This window comes from Vulpes lagopus, chromosome 14, assembly GCF_018345385.1.
Source record: "Vulpes lagopus strain Blue_001 chromosome 14, ASM1834538v1, whole genome shotgun sequence".
NCBI lineage: Eukaryota > Metazoa > Chordata > Mammalia > Carnivora > Canidae > Vulpes > Vulpes lagopus.
The window spans coordinates 8,943,951-8,957,396 of record NC_054837.1 but is presented as its reverse complement, the minus strand read 5'-3'; the positions used below and the strand labels follow the sequence as shown (position 1 = coordinate 8,957,396).

Here is a 13,446-nt window from a genome sequence, read left to right as displayed (position 1 = left end):
AGTCATGAACAAGCATTTCACAGTCGAGACCATGAATGGTGCATAAGCCTCTGAAAAGATGCACAACTTCACCAGTAGTGAGGGAAACATGAAGCACAGTGAATTATCAATTAACCCCACTTGATCAGGAAAATACAAGAATCCTGTCAGGGCCACGGGTTCGATACTTGTGAATCAACAGAGATCCTCACATACTGCTGGTGAGAGAGGGTATTCATCCACAATTTGGCATTTTCTCAAATATTTACATGTTTCCTACACCAGGTTCACTCCCCAATATATTCCTTTGAGAAATTATTGCCTATGGTTCCCAGGGCACACGTACAAAAATGTGCATAAAAACAGTAATAGCAAAAGAGAGGAATGATTCAAATATCCATTGACAGGAGAATGCACAAATAAGCTGGGATATTTTTTAAATTTTTTATGTTTAAAGATTTTATTTATTTATTTGAGAGAGCAAGAGAGAGAGAGAGAGCACAAGTGGAGGGAGAGGGAGCCTGAAGTGGAGCTTGATCCTTGGATCACTATCTGAGCTGAAGGCAGACACTTAACTGACTGAGCCACCCAGGTGTCTCAACTGGAGTATTACACAGAGGTGAAAAAGAATGAATGACAGCTACAGTGCAGCAACCTGATGCATCTCAGAAGTAATATTAGGTGTAGAAGGCAAGACCCCGGAAAGCGAACACAATGCAATGCCATTTTTATGACACTCAAAGACCAGCGAAACCAAATGACACTGTGTAGAGATACCTACATACATGAAAAGATATATATATATAAAGTCAGGGAAAACATATTTCAGGACAGCAGGTGCCTTTGGAGAGAAGGAGATGAGTCACTAGTACTGGAGCATTCCTGGGTTAGGTAGTTGATTCACAGGTAATTGTCCTGTTGTGATGCTTTTAGCATACACACACGCTATGTAGCATTTTGTGTGTTATCATACATGACATTAAACATATAATAAAGAGAAAACTGATCTCTTTCAAACTTAATTTTGAGACAGGAAGGTGTAGGGGAAAGCTCTTGATGTGGGTGTTAGTTACAAGGGTATATACACACAAATATCTAACATGACCTGGTTCAATTCCTGGGAAGTGGTCTCACTCACTCCCTTCACTCCTTCCCTCATGCCAGACTCACGAAAGGACTTGGAGGGGCCTCAGTGGGGTGGGTGGAAAGTGGTGAGGGCTCCCCTCCTATGACATGCACCCTCCTGTACTACCCCAGTCCATCCTCCCAGTCCTGATACCTGCTCCCTGCATGAATATCACCCCCAATTTCTTCCCCCATGCAGCCCGGGCCTGCTCCCTCACACCAACCCCCCGACTTGTATACTCTCCATCCCCTTCCCTGCCACCCTTTCCCACTGGGGGCACCTCAAGGGTGAAGGCAGGGAGTCTGGCCAGGGCTGACTCCAGCCGGCGGGGGGGCGGGAACCCTAGGATTGGGTTGAGAGAAGGCCCTGCTCCTCCTCAGGCCATCCCAGGCAGGGGACACTGAAAGGCGACACTGCAGGCCTGGAAATAACAAAGCCAACACTGAGTGCTTACTCAATGCCAAGCCCAATGCAGGCACCTATATTCACTGAGAGTGGGTTGCTGCCATGCCTCTTGTGTGCCAGGCACTTTTCTGGACCTTGAGGATGCAGGGTGTCCCTGCCCTATTGCAAGTCAAGCCCAAAGTAGTACAGAGACCAGAGACTCCACATTCCAGGAGAAAGTGCAAAGCATGGTGAGTGCCATGGTGGGCAGATGCAGGTGCAGCATGGGGAAGCGCCCCTGGGTCAGGGCAGGCCTTTCTAGGAGGCCATGTAAACTGATCTGAGGCTGAGGGAGCAGGATGTGCACAGGCTCAGGGGTGGGATGCTGGCATGGCGAGCAAGAGGAAGCAGGTCACTGAGGTGGCAGGTCCAAACCCAGGGTGCACACAGGAGCCTAGGCTCTTGCAGGAGTGAGGTGGGAGCTCGTGGAGGATGTGGGGCAAAGGTGGGTCTTAATCAGAATTTAGGTGGATCAGGCTCCCACTGAGAAGATGGGTGAAACCCGAGCCCCAGTAGGGGTATGGAGGTCCGGGGGCATGGCATGGGAGTGAGAGATGTCTGCAGGGTCTGTGGTCACCAGGAGAGCATGAAGAGGAGAGCAAAGCCAGTCATACCGATGTTGGTAGGCCTGATGCCCCATCTGGGCCAGGTGGGGAGGCTGAAGGCCATCGTCTGGACTGGTCACAGCCACCCCAGGCCAGACATTCTAGGGCTGCTGACGCCAGAATGAGGCAAACAAAGTCATTATCAGGTAATGAGCTCATTACTGAGGTCAGGCAAGGCCATTACTGGGTAATGAGTTGTCCCCTGCAGAGCCACTTGCCCCAGGACAGTTCTTGGGGCATGCCTGGGTAGCCAAAGCCACTGGGAGGCCAGGGAACAGTTCCAGGCCTGGTACCTAGAAGGTGTTCAGGGGCAAAGTGTCTCCAAGCCCCGTCCCCACAGGGAGCCCCAGACAGTGGCCCCTTCTTTAAATGAGAAGCCACCTGCAGCTCAGATCTGCCCTTTACGTCACAGGCTTCCTATGGCCCCTGCACACCTCCCAGCATCTGTCACCACTGCCACCCTCACCATTTGTTGGCCAGTAAGGACTCCCTGGGCTCTGACAGGGGGACACTGAAGCAGGCACAGGGGCCACCAGAATACGTGAGGTAGAATGAACGAGCCCAGAATGGTGCCCTGAGCAGTGGCCCCAGCCAGACCCGCTCACTTGGTCTACCAAAGCTGCACTCCCTGGCCTGGACATTGGAGTCCCAAAAGGTACTGCAGCCTTCCCTTCGTAAGAGCCCTGGGGCCAGGGCCCAGGCCCCAGTCCAGCTGGCCTTGCTTGCTCATGGCCAAGGGTCTCATCAGTCTGGCTCCCGGAGCCAGTGGCATGGCCGGAGTAGAGAATGGGTGGGCTCCCATGCTCTAGAGTCTGTGCTGAAGGCCAGGGTCTGTGACCAGAAAGGGAAGGGGCAGCCCCCACCCCAGACTCTGCCTGCAGTGCCCACTCCAAGCCCAGCTCTGAGGCTAACCGCCCCCTGAGGGTGGCTGATGGCTCATGGCAGACCCTACTTCCCGCTCCCCCTGGGGTCCTGCTCCCCACAGACCCTCAGAGCCAGCGCAGGAGGGACTGCTCAGCCAGCCTCAGGGACCCCCCACCTGCATCTCCATTCGCCCCCCCTTCACTGAGAACCAGGCCAGGCCAGAACTTGGTGCACACACAGCTGTGGAAGAAGACAAAGACCAGCCTGTTGGTGGAGGGGGTGACCTGGGCATCTGCATTTCCAGACCCTCCCATGATGACTATGAGGCTCCTCTGCCCCCTCCAAGGCCACCAGGGGCCCCTCCAACATACAAAGCCCGCCTGGCCCTGCCCACTGCTTTGGAAAATAGAGCCTCCTCTCTGGGTGGCTGCCAGGGTTTAATGGCAACAGAGTGCAAGGGTGGGGGGTAGTTAAGTGACGCAGAGGCTGCCCCCTTCTCCAGGCAGAGGCAGGGGCAGAGCCCCAGGTCTCACTCCTCCCAGGCCCTGCCGAGCCCACAGCGCTCCTGAGTTAATCAGTGGCCAGGCACAATCATCGCCCAGGCCTGCCTGTGCAGAGCCCAATGGGGTCACCCCGGCCCATCTCCAGCAGGCCTGGCCCCTGGCGCCCTGGGCACAGAGAGGTGGCCCGTGTGGGGAAGCAGCTGGGCCCTGCCCTGCCCCAGTCAGCTCCTCTGTGCAGAGAGCCGACCAGGCTGGCCTTGAGGATCTTCTGGAAAGCAGACCCTTTCCTCCCTGGCGCTTTAGCTCTGTTCCTGCTTCTTGCCCCATTCCTCTGAAGCTTCCCCTGCTGTGACCAGCCAGCCTAGGCAAGGGCTCCCCAGCCTGTCCCCTCACCAGCAGTCCTCAGCTTCTGCGGCCCCCCACCCTCCCTGCCTGGGAAGCTCCATTCAGGGTCACTGCAACCTACTTCTGGACTGTCACTGAACTTGACCTCAGGGGCTCAGGGTTGTGGTGACCACAGCTGCCTGTTCACCCCTCACCATAGCCTCTGCGTCCTCCTCAGGGCTGGTCGGGCTCCCTGGGGCCTCCCCTCCCACTCTGCCCTTGGTCCTGTGCATCTGTCTGCCCCAGAGCCATGACTCTGGGACTCTCTACCACCAGCGATGACCTCACGTCCAGCACCTGCACGATGGTGAATTCCTCACCACAAAGGCTTTGTCCGTACCACGGCCCTCCATCAGCCTCGACAGCCTGGAAACCTCGCAGTCCCTGTCTGCCCCGGCAGCCCGGCCCCTGCCTTCCAGCTCTCTGCACATCACACATCTGGAGTCCGGTGCCACTGCCCCTCACCCCACCCCAGCCTTTCCCTGCTTCCCTGCTGTCTCCTCCCAGGGACCTCGGGGGCTTCCTTCAGAGCCCCTGGGTCACAAAGCTTGACTTGAGCAGGCCTGGGGAAGGAGTCCAGGACGTTTTGTCCACAGTATTTTAATTACTGAGAGGAGGGGGCAGGAGTATGGTTAACGAGGCTCTAGAGACCCGGGGAACCAGATGCTGGAAGTCCCAGGGGGCAGTCAGGTGACTCAGCAGGAATGGGGGTGTCTGCGGGGTTTGACAGAGTGCCAAATTCTCAGCTTCCAGATAGACAGGCTGCAATGAACAAATGAATGAATGAATGGAGGGGATTCAGAAGTCTTCATGGTGGCCTGGGGCCAGGGCTGCCAAAAACAGGGTTGGCAGCCATCCACCTCTCCCTCCCTCTCTCTCTCTCTCTCTCTCTCTCTAACACACACACACACACACACACACACACACACACACACACACAGAGGCACAGGGCTGCACAGTGGCTAGGTCCCCGTGGGCTCTGGGGATATGGGTCCCAGTGGCTGCCATGCCATCTCCTTCCCAGCCCAGCCTGGATTCCCTCCAAGCCCTCCCTCCCCACAATTGGCTGGGGAGGAACCCAGAGTCCTAACTAGTCCCTAGGGCTCAGTGAGAACAACAGGCCTGGCAGAGGGTTACTGCCCTCCAGAGGGGCCCACAGTGCACTGCCCATGACCCTGAGATGGGCATAGGCAGGTCGAATGGGTGAAGGCACCTGGGTGAAAAGGAACAGAGTACAGCAGTGAGGAGCACTGGCACAAGTGGAAAATGTGGGAGGAACAGGAAAGCCAGCAGGGATGACCATGAAGGTCTGTTGTGTTTTGTTTTGTTTCAAAAAAAGATTTTATTTATTTGACACAGAGAGAGAGCGAGAGCACCAGTAGGCAGAGCAGCAGGCAGAGGGAGAGGCAGAGGGAGAAGCAGCCTCCCTACAGAGCAGAGTCCAATTCAGGGCTTGATCCCAGGGCCCCTGAGATCATGACCTGAGCAGAGGACAGACGCTTAACCGACTGAGCCACCCAGGATCCCTGACCATGAGCATCTAGAATGCCAGGCTGAGGAGGTGCAGGGGCTGATCAGAGTGGGTGGTTAGAGGTCCTGCCCCACTCAGGACCCTCAGCTCTAGACTCATTCACTCATCTACTCCCTACATCCAACATCCAGCATGTTTAGTACCTTTGAGACCTGAATGACCCAGTCACTCTGTGCTCAGGGCCTCTACTGTGGACCCAGGTGGACAGAGAACAGAGAGCCACTTAAACATGCTGTGGGCAAGGAGCCTGAGTCATCTGCTGGGGGCTGGGGTTGCCCAGGAAGGCTGTCCTGCAGAAGTGGGATGAGTGGGAGTTGTGCCCCCCTCCCCAGGGTGTGGGGGTCTTTACCAGCAGGGGAAAAGGCCTGAGCAAAGGCCCACAGGGTGGAGGTTGTTGAACACTACATCTGAAACTAATGATGTACTACATATTGGCCAATTGAATTTAAATTTTAAAAGGGGGTACATCATTACAGAGCCTACACACATTAAAAGAAATAATAATAACATTTATAACAATAGAAAGTAGAAGAACTACTGAGCTGGGTGGCTCAGTGATGGAGCATCTGCCTTTGGCATGATCTTGGGGTCCTGGGATAGAGTCCTGCATCGGGTTCCCTTCAAGAAGCCTGCTTCTTCCTCTGCCTGTGTCTCTGCCTCTCTGTCTCTCATGAATAAATAAATCTTAAAAAACAAAACAATAGAAAGTAGAATGGTGGTTATGAGAGGCTGGTGGAAGGAGGGAGAAGGAAGTTGTTCAACAGGTCTAGCTAGAGTTTCAGATTTGCAGGATGAAAAAGTTCTGGAGATGTTGCGTATAGTCAACACTACTGAACTATACACTTGAAAATGGTTAAATTGGCATATTTCATGTTCTTTGTTTTTTTTTTATAACAGTAATTAATAAATTATAAAAGGAAGAAAAAAAAAAGGAAGAAGACACCGCCAGGCACAGTGTGGGGTGGGCTGTGACACCCAATGGTGGCTCACCACTCAGCCCCCGAGGAGGATGGATTCCTGCAGGTGGGGGCAAGTGACAGTGGCCTGGACTACCGTATGCAAGTGATGGGAGCGGCCGCCGTGAGGAGGGCGGGGACGCGCGGGCCGGCACACCTGTTTCCCGGCCGGCCGGGACAGGGACGGTCGTTGGGGCGGAGGGTGCGAGCCCGGCTCCTGACTCGGTCTGGGCGCCGGGGCTTCCGCAGCCTGCCTTCCGTGTCCCGTCACTCCCCGCCCTGAAGCCGGTCCAAGCTCCGCGGCCCACGCGGGGGCCCAGCAGCGACAGCGGTCCCCGGGGCGGGCCCAGCGCACACGAGCCGGAGCCGAGCCCTGCCCCGCTGGGTCCCCCCGGGGCTCCCCCGCCCTCCCTACCGGAGTTCCCCGGGCCCCAGGCCAGATAGACCCCCGAGGCCTCGGTCGTTCCCGCAGCCGTCCCGGGGGCCCTCTCCACGGGGCGTCGCCGGGGCCCCAGCGGTCGCTAGGCTGCGGGCTGGGGCTCCCGGCTCCGGCGGCGGCGGCGGCGGCGCGGATGGCGGCGGATCCCGGGCGCCCGTGGCTCCAGGCGCGCGGGGCGTACGGCGCGAGCGAGGCGCTGCGAAGGGCCGCCGGCCGCCGGCGGGACCACGGGCCGCAGCCCAACGGGCCGGGCCCCGAGGAAGGCCGCGCCCCGGGCCGCCTGGCTCGCCTGCGGGGCCAGCTCCGGGCCGACGCGCCTCGGCTGCTGCGGCTGGTGGAGCGCGCGGGGGCCGCGGCGGGGGAGGCCGGGGCGCCGGGGGCCGAGGCGCGGGCGGACGCGCGCAGCGCCGGCTCCGTGTGCTCCGTGTGCGGGGAGCCGCGCGGCGGGGCCACCTACCCGGCGGGCGTCCTGGAGGTGAGCGAGCGGCGGCTGCAGGAGGGCCTGGCTGCCGTGCGCGCCGAGCTGGGCGCGGGGCTCGAGGCGCTGCGCGCGGAGCTCCGTGCGGAGCTGGACGCCCTGCGCGAGCTGCTGCCGCCCCCGCCGCCCGCCCGCCGGGAGCCCCGCGTCGCCCCTCGCGCCGCCCCCCGCGGGCCCGCCCTGCTGCGGGCGCTCGGCACCGTGAACGCCCTGGCCGCGGTCGCGAGGCCCGCCGACGACGCCCCGGACGGCCCTGCGGACGGCGGCGCCAACCGGGCCCCCGCCAGGAAGAGCTTCAAGAAGACGCCCGTGCCGCCCGGGGCCCCGCAGGGCGGCGGGGATTGAGGGCGCCCCCCCGGGGGGCAGCAGGCGCCCTCCCGCACTGCATCTGTATGGACAGATCCACCCCCTCGTCCTTGGAGAAGCGGCCTCGGGCCCTGGGGTGTGGGCATCGGGACCGCAGAGCCTGGGGACCGCCGGGGACCGCGTCTGGGGTGCGGATGGCTCCGTGCAGCCGGGGATCGCCGGCCACCGAGTAGGGCAGGAGGTGGGGTGGAGCCCCTTTTGGCCTTAGAGCTGCAGAAGGGTCATGGTCAGGGGTGTAGCCAGCCCCGAGGAGAGGTCGGGGAGAGCTCAAGGGTCTGCCTCGGGGAAGGGTGCTGGTGTTTAGGTTTGGTTTGTTTTTCTAAAGGGTCTTGGGTGGGAGGCAGGGCCTCCAAGCCCTGAAATACCGTGTGAGCCACACATTCCTCAGCAGCTGTTAGGGATCCGCGGGACGCTTGGGCCACTGTCACCTGGACCCTGCCTCACTCAGGGCAGTAACACCCCCATATACAACCGCAGTCCACAGGGCATCAATTGGACAGCAGCTTGACCCCGGCCAGCTTGACTCTACTGACAGACGCAGCCTCCTCCTGGACAACGTTGCCTGGACACAGTGGCCTCTAGTCTTTGCTTTGCTGTGGACAGTGACACCAAGGACACTCAACCGTTCACTTAGCCTCCCTTAGGCTCTCCAGAAAGTGTCACCCGACACTCAGGCTGCACAGCCTAACCCCCCAGTGTCACCTGGGCACAGTTTCACTAGTTGTCCTTATCACCAGGACCCACTCACCTAGCACAGCCTGCAGCAGAACCTGGAACCAGTAGCTTCTCACCTCCTGGCCTCAAGGAAATGTCAACTGAAGTCAGCACTTAACCCCTATAGTGGCCTGGGGTCCCTCAGCCCGCTTGTTTTTTAAAATAAAATGTGTAGTCTTAGACTTTAGCAGGTGGTGTTTCTAGGACCTGCCAGTTTTTCTCCTTGGAAATGGGGGCACCTTGTCTCTCCCAGTGGGATCAGAGGTCTGGGGTTCCGGCTGGGGGTCTGGGACTGGCTGTGATGGGGTAGGGGAGGATCTCAGGGGTCTGCGTTTTGGCCGGCACACTGAGGCCTCAGTGGGGTCGGGGCAGGAATCCCGCCTCCCTGGGAAAGGCTCCCACCCCCGCAAGATACAGGAGGCCCCGGTCACTCTGTGCATCGTTTATTGCGGGAAGGGGTCGAGCCTGGGTCCTAGGGGCTCCTCCAGAGCCACAGGCGGAGCCCTAGGCCCAGCAGAGCCCCGCGCACAGGGGCCAGGTGCGGGGCGGGGGCCGAGGCTGCGGCGCGGATGGAGGCGCCCGGAGAGGCCGAGACCCTGCGCCCCCCGAGAGGCTGCTGCGGGCGGAAGTTGTCGGTGAGCGGTGCGGGGCGCGAGCCAGGGAGACCGGCCCGGGGCACAGTCTGGAACTGGGCCACCTGAGGGCTCAGGGCAGAGACGGTGAAGTCGGGAGAGCCGGGGCTGCGGAAGGAAGGGAGGAGGGGGAGGGGTGGCGGCCCCACCTGCGCGCGCCCGATGGGGACCGCGTCGGCGAAGAGCGTCCAGAGCACCGCGGGCTGGCAGCCGGGCGTGGTCAGCGACCCCGAGTAGCGGTAGTAGCGGGAGAGGCCAGAGGCGCCGGGCAGCAGCGAGGCCAGCGGGAAGGTGGGTGCCAGATTCGCCGAGACCCCTGGACGGGGGAGGGGAGGGGAGGCGGGACTGCTCCTGGCCTCCCTGTGCCACACACCCCCGCCCCCAGCAACCCCAGCCCCGGGTGCCACCTCGCGGCTCCTCACCGCTCTCAGACACGTTCTTCAGGCCCGACACAAGCGCGGAGAAGTTGGCGTTGTCCGTGTCCCGCTCCTAGGGAGGGGACTCCAAGTGAGACGGGCGCTGAGTGGACGAGTTTCCAAAGGGGGAACTCTGAGGGGGTCTAGGGGAGACTGTAAGGGAAGAGGGTAGGCCCCCAGGAGGGGCAGCTGGGAGATCACCCCCCACTGACCCTGCAGACCCAGGACCTCTAGAGGCCCCATTCTCTAAAGGAACCCTTTAAATCCTACAAACCCTATACAGCCTCCCAACAGCCCCACCGAAGGCCTACAGGCCCTCTCTGCTCCCTTTGCAGAACCCCTTTCTGGGAAGCACGAGGAGTCACGGAGCTCCTCTGGTCCTCCCCCACTGCCGGGAATCACATGGCCCCTTGCTCACTGCCAACAGCACCGCCAGCACTGCCAGCCCATCAGGGTGACTTCGCGCCTCCTCTACGCTCTGATACCTCGTGTTCATGTGGACCACGTGCATCTGGAGGGGCACAGATCAGGAGAGGTACCAGTTGCCCCTTGCACAGGGCACTCCCACCACCTCCCCCATGCCCACGCCCACCTCCATGGGGTAGCGCTGCCCATCCACACTGTGCTCTGAGCCTGCTCGCCCAGGGCCCCCCCAGTGGAAGTGCAGCTGCAGGGCACGGTAGGCAGGCAGCGGCAGCCCGGCGCCCCGAATCTCCAGGCGGCTCTGCGGGTCAGTGTCCATGCGGAGCAGTACTGAGGGGAGGGGAGCACATGACTCTCTCTTCCCCCCACCTACCCACCCTTGTGCTATTAGGGTACAGGGTACCAGCACTGGTCCCTTCCAGGCTAGTCTGCTCCCTGGAACTCCCCAGGGTGTCCAGGCCCCTCTGCTGGTCCGCAGCCTACAGAGGAAATACCCCACCCTGCAAGAGGTGAGGAGAGGGTGGCCTTCCTATGCCTAGAGTTTTGACCCACCACATCCACAGCTATGTGTGATATTGGGGGGCTGTGATGACTTCTAAGGCATTCTGACTTGTGGGAACGTACTGACTCCCGGTCCTTGGGGGCAATGGCTGATTGTTATTCTGGGGCGGGGGGGTCCTGACACCTGTGTATGGGGGGCATGACCCTTGTTGGAGGTGTCTTTACCAATGTGTGTGGATGTTTCTGTGCTGACTGGAAATTTTGATCACTGGGTGTGTGTGGTGGGGGAGGGGAACGGGTAGTTCTCACTGCCAGGTGGGTTCTCCTGCTCCTGTTTGGGGTGGGGGGGGTCCTGGCCCCAGGGTACTAACCTGTATGGCCGTCATTCTCCAGTGTCCATGGGCCTGGAGGTGCTGAGTGGTAGCCTTGGAAGATAAAGGGTCCCAGGGCAGGGTCCTGCTGGACCAGGTGAAGGTCAATGTTGATGGGGGATTGGGCTGGGCCCCCACAGGCAGGGGCCATCTCCTTCCAGTGGGTGGGGCCTGAGGAAACAAGGCCAGGGATCTGTGGAGGGGGGTCAGGGAGGCAACTTGGGGGAAGGCAGTGCTCCCTCCCACACGTTAACAGAAACTGCCTAGCCTCAGGAAGCTGGCCCCCGGCTTCCCCACACACCTGCTGCACACACCCCGACCTGGCCTGGTTACAATGTCTGCAGCACTCTCACACAGGCAGGCACCGCCTGGTCTGGGCCACTCTGACACACAGTCACCTGCAGGTAGACTGCCCCACAGGGGATGGAGGTGGAAGGGTCTCCCAGCACAGTGGTCACACTCCCCCACTGGGGACACCTGCTCCCACATGGACTGACCACACTGACAGTGGCCTGAGTTCCCACTGATATGAACAGCTTGGCACACATGGCAGGACTGCAGATCACACCAGCAACAAGCAACAGCCCTGGACACACATGCAGGGGGACACACACATTCCGTCTGGTGCCCAGCGAGCCACTGTGGCCCAGGACTCCAGATAGAACCTGCAGAGAACACAGAAGCTCAGCATGCACACTGCTTTTGGGTCACACTAGCACCAGACTGTCTAGTGGTCACAGGACAAAGAGGGATCCCACACAGCCTCACATGACACTGTCCTCACCACACTTCGGGTCCTGGGAGTCGTAGCACCAGGTGCCTGCAGACAGTGGACAGGGGACCAAGATGAGGGACAGCCATCTGGGTCCACTCTGAGCTCTTTCCCAGCCAGGGTCCAAGAATGGGGGTGTAGGGCTTAGGCCAGAGGAGGCTAGCACAGACTCTGCTCTTCTGTCTCAGGCCCAATACCTCCTCCTCCAAAGAGCCCCCCGCCCCCACCAAAGGCAGGGCTTAACAGGGAGAAGGGGGGAGTTACAAGGGAGGGTAGATTCCAGAAGGGATGGGCAGGGTCCAGATGCTCACCCTCAGAGTCCCCGCACAGCACCATTGGCACGGTGAGGAAGGCAAGTGCAAAGCCTAGAGACTGCATGGTGCAGCAGCCACTGACTCCAGAGGACTAGAAAGTGCTAGAGGACAGTGGGGCAGGCTAGGCAGCTGTTTATTAGTGGGGTGGGCTAGGGGTGTGGCTAAGTCTTGTGAGCTCTCTGGCAGGCCACTGCAGGCTGCAGAGAGGGTCCGAGGGAGTGGCGTCCAGGCAGGGCCACCAGCAGGGAAGACGGAGCTCTGAGATCACCAGGCACATGCTCTGATCCTAGGGCTGCGGCTGCGTGCCAGCAACAATTGCTGACATTTACTGGAGCAAAACACTTTTTTTTTGGGAAAGATTTATTTATTCATGAGAGACACAGAGAAAGTAGCAGGGACACAGGCAGGGAAGTAGGCTCACTTCTGGGAGCCCTATGGGGGACTTGACCCCGGAACCCCAGGATCATGACCAGAGCCAAAGGCGGATGCTCAACCGCTGAGCCACCCAGGCGTCCCTGGAGCAAAACACTTTATTTTTATTCTTTTAAAAACTATTTTATTTATTTATTCACGAGAGACACAGAGAGAAAGGCAGAGACACAGGGAGAGGGAGAAGCAGGCTGTGGGACTCCATCCCAGGACCCCAGAATCATGCCCTGGGCTGAAGGCAGGCGCTTAACCACTGAGCCACCCAGACGTCTTGTATATTTTTTATTGGAGTTTGATTTGCCAACATATAGTAGAACACCCAGTACTCATCCCATCAAGTGCCTCCCTCAGTGCCTGTCACCAAGACACCCCATACCCCGCCCACCTCCCCTTCCACTACCCCTTGGTCGTTTCCCAGAGTTAGGAGTCTCTCCTGTTCTGTCTCCCTCTCTGATATTTCCCACTCATTTCCCCTCCTTTCCCCTATGATCCCTTTCACTATTTCTTATATTCCCCGAATGACTGAAACCATATGATTGTCCTTCTCCTATTGACTTACTTCACTCAGCATAATACCCTCCAGTTCCATCCACATCGAAGCAAATGGTGGGTATTTGTCATTTCTAATGGCTGAGGAATATTCCATTGCATACATAGACCACATCTTCTTTATCCATTCATCTTTCGAAGGACACCGAGGCTCCTTCCACAGTTTGGCTATTGTGGACATCGCCGCTAGAAACATCGGGGTGCAGGTGTCTCGGTCCTTCACTGCATCTGTATCTTTGGGGTAAATCCCCAGCAGTGCCATTGCTGGGTCATAGGGCAGATCTATTTTTACCTCTTTGAGGAACCTCCACACAGTTTTCCAGAGTGGCTGCACCAGTTCACATTCCCACCAACAGTGTAAGAGGGTTCCCTTTTCTCCACATCCTGTCCAACATTTGTGGTTTCCTGTCTTCTTAATTTTCCCCATTCTCACTGGTGTGAGGTGGGATCTCATTGTGGTTTTGATTTGTATTTCCCTGATGGCAAGTGATGCAGAGTACTTTCTCATGTGCTCGTTGGCCATGTCTATGTCTTCTTTGGTGACATTTCTGTTCATGTCTTTTGCCCATTTCATGATTGGATTGTTTCTTTGCTGTTGAGTTTAATAAGTTCTTTATAGATCTTGGATACTAGCCCTTTATCTGATACGT

At 58.7% G+C, this 13,446-nt stretch overlaps 1 protein-coding gene across 1 annotated transcript; it reads right to left on the bottom strand.

The window, feature by feature from the left end:
- Positions 1–8,827: 8,827 nt before the first annotated feature.
- On the bottom strand, positions 8,828–12,040 carry LOC121475706 (carbonic anhydrase 15-like). Its single transcript, XM_041729236.1, has 8 exons — positions 11,816–12,040; positions 11,517–11,552; positions 10,733–10,903; positions 10,030–10,190; positions 9,856–9,948; positions 9,444–9,510; positions 9,171–9,337; positions 8,828–9,086 (listed from the first exon to the last, which is right to left on the bottom strand). Exons 1-8 carry the CDS (start codon positions 11,880–11,882, stop codon positions 8,862–8,864), a joined length of 987 nt encoding a protein of 328 aa, XP_041585170.1. The 5' UTR covers positions 11,883–12,040; the 3' UTR covers positions 8,828–8,861.
- Positions 12,041–13,446: the final 1,406 nt, after the last annotated feature.